General features: G+C 33.7%; 1 protein-coding gene across 1 annotated transcript in view; it reads left to right on the plus strand.

Moving 5' to 3' along the window:
• LOC106053228 (aminopeptidase N-like) overlaps positions 1-4083 on the plus strand; it is an 81826-nt gene extending 77743 nt beyond the window's left edge. The window contains exons 24-25 of the mRNA XM_056011827.1: positions 282-351; positions 2252-4083. Of these exons, the coding sequence (XP_055867802.1) occupies positions 282-351; positions 2252-2392 (211 nt within the window). The 3' untranslated portion in view covers positions 2393-4083. The remainder of the gene's footprint in view (positions 1-281; positions 352-2251) is intronic.
• The last annotated feature ends 1917 nt before the right edge of the window (positions 4084-6000 follow it).

Raw genomic sequence — 6000 nt, forward strand, 5'->3', positions numbered from 1 at the left:
TTAGATCTTAGCTAGTAGACAAAGGTCTTCTAACATCTGTAGTCTAACAAGTGCCGGTAGATGTAAACATTTGTGAATGAACCTTGAATCATCGTAGAGATTTAGATCTTAGCTAGTAGACATAGAGCCATAAAGTTCTGCTAAGTTTCGCATTTTTTTTTCTTTTAATTAACATTTTTTAGTCTTGTATGAGGCCCAAGCGGCTGCCTAGTGTGCTTATACTTAAGGCCGGCCCTGATAGATACTTGTGAGACGTAATTCATTTCTCTTTTATTTTATAGTTACGGCGAATCGGTTACAAAGGTTGCTAAGCTCGCAGACCATTTGAACACTCAGTATGAGCTAGATCAGGTAAGTGCACCAATAGTTTGAGGACCACTGTAGGGGTACATGATGGAAAGGGGGCGGGGGCCCTCTCTGCAGGGCCGGTCCTACAGATTGTGGGGCCCCTCTTTGTACGTTGTGAGCGTGTGTGCTCTTTATAAATTTTAAATGTCCGTTAATTCATTCATACATATAGCCTATACTTTCATTATTTTTACTAAGCTTATATCAACTCACTCTGTTTGTCTTTCCGTCTAGATATAAGGTTGTACGTTATTTCTCCAACATCCATTATACATGAATATTAAAAAAAAATAATTAATTAGTAAATTAATAATTACTGGTAATTCATTTTTTTTTGTGATGGCAACAACGGAAATTAATCCTTCAGTATTCACAGATACGATTTGATATCTAGAATTTTGTCCCTTTAGATAATTGTATACGATATTTTCCCACACCTATTCTTAATTCAAGTTGAAACTTTACACAATTAATTATTGTAATTAAAAAAAAAACATGAAACAATTTAAACAAGGTTACAAAGACAGTTTTTGTGGAAACACAAACTGAAAATCGGTCTCCGAAGTGGTCCACCCAGGCTGGTAAAAAGGCAGGTTTTAATATTATCAGAATGAAATTGTATCAAATACAAATGACAGAGAAGAATGGAGAAAAAAGGTTTACAGATCTTGTGTGGTGCCCCAGCGGTCCAGCAGACCAAAGGATAGGTGAAAGTGAATGTGAAGTTAGATATGAACCTGGCCTAACTGATGTCTTATAATGAATATCTAATTGATCTAATAATTGTTGTGTAGAAGGTCAATCTCTCATTCCTCAAGAAGAAAGCATTTCCGTAAAAAAAATAATTTCTTTTTCTCTTTAATTAAGTGTTGTATAGCGATGATGTGACGCTGCAGTTCACGAGATAATGTGAAAAACTACTTATTAATTGTTGTTCAAATTATGTCCAACTTATATACATACTAAATAGATTTTTTCTCTTTAAGAAAATATTAAACATTTTTTTGTGTTTAAATATAGTACTTAGTATAACAGAACTTACATAACTTAATTTTTAAAATTAGAGTTTTCGCTTTTAGAAAAGAAAAAAATAGCCGTTGCATCAGAACTTTGAATGGTCTAAAATATTGTGATGTCGGATTTTCACTATCTTTTCTAGTTTACGAGATCTAAACGGGACGGATGGACAGACATTCCACACAAAACTAAAAGCGTCTTTTCCTATTTTGGGGGCCACTAAAAATTAACCTATTAGTCAAATAATTATTGGTGATTGATTACTTTGTTTGATATTGAATGCGTAAAATGGCTTCTACATTTTTTTTGAGAGATATAGTTGTAAGTAAGGAGATGTTTTCCATCAATAAGATTTTGTTTTTCGTATTTTGCTTGTACACATTTTTAAAAAAAGGTTACCATTATTTTTATTCAAGTTGTGACAAAGCGAATATCAAAAACGAAATTTTCTATTAAGTTCTTCCAGTGATACAATTTTTTTCAGTGATCGTGGAAATTCATTGCGTTGAGCACATGTCTACTCTGCAACATGATGATCCCTGAGTGATGTCCGGGAACATTGCTTGCATTTATTTGCCCAGTTTTAAGTATACATTGTTGGACATAAAAACACTAGAACAATAGTAATTCATGCTTTCAGCTGGTAAACGCATCAAGTTTAAACAATGTTAAAACCTTTATTGTTATGAAAACATAGAACTTACGGTTTTGTCTTGATGTGTTTTTGTCAATGTAATCTTCTACTTAATAATAAAAAATATAGAAATTCAATATGAATGAATTAAGGAATATTACATGAAAAAAAAAATATACATTCCATTACATCGCCTTACATTGCCCCATATCGAATTATCTTCTTTTTCCTTTTTTTTTTTTTTTTTCTAAGCTGAAAGAGTTCATTGAAGTGCATGTTAAAGAAGACTACAGTGACGTCATCAAAACGGTCGAGGCCAACATTCGCTGGGTATCAAGTAATGGAGATGGCATCCTCAAGTTTCTACAGAAAATTCATTCCGAACCGTGTTAACGTAGGGTACAAGTGAGTTAAAATGAGTTAAAATGGGTTAAAAAAAAAAAAAAAAACCTAGTCACCAAAACAGTCGAATACTCTCTTGTGGACTACAGGGACTTCTGGTACCAAAGAAGTGTTTTTAAAGTGTTTTAAAAAGTCTTTTTTAAAGTATAAATGAAAGTGGGTTTTTTAAATTTGCATTGTATTTTTATTTTGAGTTTAAGGTGGACGTGGTTAACAAATCCATTTGTTCACTTGTTTACTTATCCACTTGATAATTTCTCCTCATGTTTACTTATCCTTATGTTGACTTATCCTTATGTTGGTCTCTCTCAAAAGTTAATCCCGAGTGATGTCCCATCTTTTTTATGTGTTTATAAAATTATTATATATTTTTTGTAATTATAAATTTAAAAAAAATAGTTCAATCTAATACACGTATGGCCTCAATAGTCTCTCCATGATGTAATGAGTATAATAGAAATAATATATATTTTTATTATCATTATTAGTTCTCAGACACAGTTACAGTTATGTTTTTAAGCGACCCCCCGAAAGGGAGAAGCTGCTACTAGCTTTGATAGTTTTATTGGGTTGTATTTTTGCAGTTTTTTTTATTTAACTCTTTAACTCCGTAATTATTTTTTCACGCTCTGATTGAAATTTTTTTATTTTTCACATTTGTACATTCTACCCTGTTAAGATTAAACTTAAATAAAATGTTTACTTGTGCTCAGAAAACGTTACTTTTGGAATAGAATTAGAGGAAAATGTATGCTCTTTTTATATATAACACAAATACAAGTTTCTAAAACCAAAAATTAATTTAATTTTATGAGGTCAAATCAACGATGCTATGGTTAATTAGGAGAAAAAGAGTTAACATTGAGAAATTGTCAGACTTGTCACTTCATTCTTTAACATTGGAAAGAGTGAGTCTTGTTCAAAGGGAAATAACTCAAGTAATATTTTTAATTTAAAAATAGAGTACATACATAACACGTACCATTAACTCTGTATCTTGTTGAAAATCATAGTAGCACAAACATAAGAAATTCTAATCTCCATAGAAGCCATGACACTAGACATGCAGATGAACAGCCTCGCTTTCGATTTTTTTCCCCCACCTTTCTAGGACCAACTTTGACCTTAATTACCATATTATTTCATGCCCCAACCTATATTAGAGATTTTCATATGTGACGGAAAACCTATATATAGCAAGCTTTTTGGTGTGTATGGAATAAAGTGTTGATACATTATGTTTTCAGAGAATCATGTGATCATTTTTGTTTAGTAAATCTATCTATTTCGAATCGTTCCTAATCTTCTAATTTCTTACTTTTTTTCCTTTCGTTAATGTTTCATTACATCGGCCACACATTGTACGATATCGCTTTCTTTTCTTTTTCTCTATTCCAGTGTTTTGGTGTTTCAAAAGATTGTAAACCCAAGCTTAAAAAAAAAGAGTAATTAAAACAACAGGTTAAATATTAGGCAATGTCCAGATTTCTCTCTTGTAGAGAAAATATGTTCGCCATAATAGTTTATAAATAATGTTAATAAATTATATAAATATTGTATAAAGCAGTATGGCTAATATATCTTTATTTGTATTTTTATACATCATTTACAGGATTGTATTCCAGTTTATTGTACATGATTTGTTAAAACTATTATTATGCATTAAAATATACATATATTAACATTAGTAGTATTTTTTTAATTTTCATATTTATGTGTTATAACTATATATATATTCGCAAGTTTGTCATTGCCCGATGTGGTAATTAATATAAGCACTTTCCATTACTCTCTTAATGAAAATAATAAATCATTTCTCTATTTTCTTTGACATTGAGAAAAAATAAGACTTGCTTTAGTTGATATAGAAGAGAGCGCAAGGTTGCATGTGGCCTTAAAACAAGACCGCGTGATACACATTTGAGACCAAAAGAAAATCCGCTGCCGAGGACAGACGCAGACGGCGAAAATAAAATCTTAATAGACCACTGGCGGACAATGGTTATGCTTGCCATAGATGTGGCAAAATAAGTGGGTCACAGTGGGACTGCTTAGACAATGGGAAATACTGTATTCCCCATTAACCTTTGGACTAGAAGACAAGCCTTATTAATATTATTATCAAGATGAGAGAACATACAGAGTTAACATGCACCATTAACTCTGTATCTACTGTTTATTGATAATAATAATTGAATAATTTCCCTTTGAAGAAGTCCCAACATTTTTCAATGCTTTAGGTTTGGCAAGCAAAGTAGGTCACAGCGATGACTGCGTACCCCCGTGAAGCAGCACTCTTTAATATTAGAATTCGAGGCATTAGCGACCTTAGGGGGTAGCAAGTGGGGCTACCGCCCCAGGCCCCGCGCCTGAGGGGGGCCCCGCGATCGGAGATTTTATTGTCACCCTAACCACTACACATTTTCTAATAAAATCCGATTGGACATCGATGTTTATATACATATTAAACTCTTTCGATTGGTTGCTTCCGCCTAATTTTCTTTTTTTAACGTCTTTGTTTATAGGCTATTTTTTTTTTAACTTGAAAGAAAAATCTTTTATTATATAAAAGATATACAATGCATTTCAGCAGCCATTAGTAGGCCAACAGTACTTAAGTAATGTTCTATGTTTTGTAACAAAAATAAGGCGTTAGAAGCGGACATACTGAATAGTTATTGTTACAACTTTAGAGACGGATTAGCCCGTATAGTCTACCCTTTCTTATCAGGGCCTCGCTCATAACGCTCGCCAAGGGACCCGCGCACTGCTATGCCGCCTCTGACTCGAGGTCAAGCCTTGGTCTGTGGTCATGTCTTGAGAGACGATTGTCACGTAATCATTATTATTTCATTGTAAACTTATAAACTTATACAGATCTAAGTATCTAATTTTATTCCATGAGATGATTAGTAAGATGAAAACACATAATTTTATTGTATCTCAAGTAATATTGCTAGTGCAGAGGTAGGCTACTTAAGGCTTTAAGATACTCAAGCTTTGAGGGCTCTTGGTATAAATATATATATGTCACGTACACTATGACCATATATGGTAACAGTTTTGAGTTGTTCGCCGACTTAGCTCGAAATAGCAGGGAAACATTAGACTGCAATGATTGGTTGGTCTGGGAGGTGTAAGTTGTTGATCACGTGATTACGAGCTGAAACCCGGGGAAGATGCAAAATAGCTTCAGTCGGTTGTAAATATTTGTAGGGATAAGATCTAACTTGTATGTAGTTAAGAATATATATTTTATTCGTATCAAGACTCAGATATATTATTGAATAGATCAGTTGATGATTGTGACAATATATATATATGGGAATCATGGGAAAGGCTTCGGGAGTCAACCTGAGGACAAATCAGGAGCTGGAGACCTTAAGGCAGTTTGCAGCACCCAGTGCTACACTCTGGCAGAATCTGCGATGCCGTTGACCCCAAACTGTATCGGCACTGCCGTTCCTTTAGATACATCAGCTGCATGGAGAGGGGGGAACTGATGTGTGGGCGACATCGTTCCGTCCACAGCCAATGCCCAGGCATTCATCTCACCAAGATGATCCATAGTTGCTTGGCGACTGAAGGAGGCCATATAT

The sequence above is a fragment of the Biomphalaria glabrata genome, chromosome 15 (genome assembly GCF_947242115.1).
Source record: "Biomphalaria glabrata chromosome 15, xgBioGlab47.1, whole genome shotgun sequence".
Lineage (NCBI taxonomy): Eukaryota > Metazoa > Mollusca > Gastropoda > Planorbidae > Biomphalaria > Biomphalaria glabrata.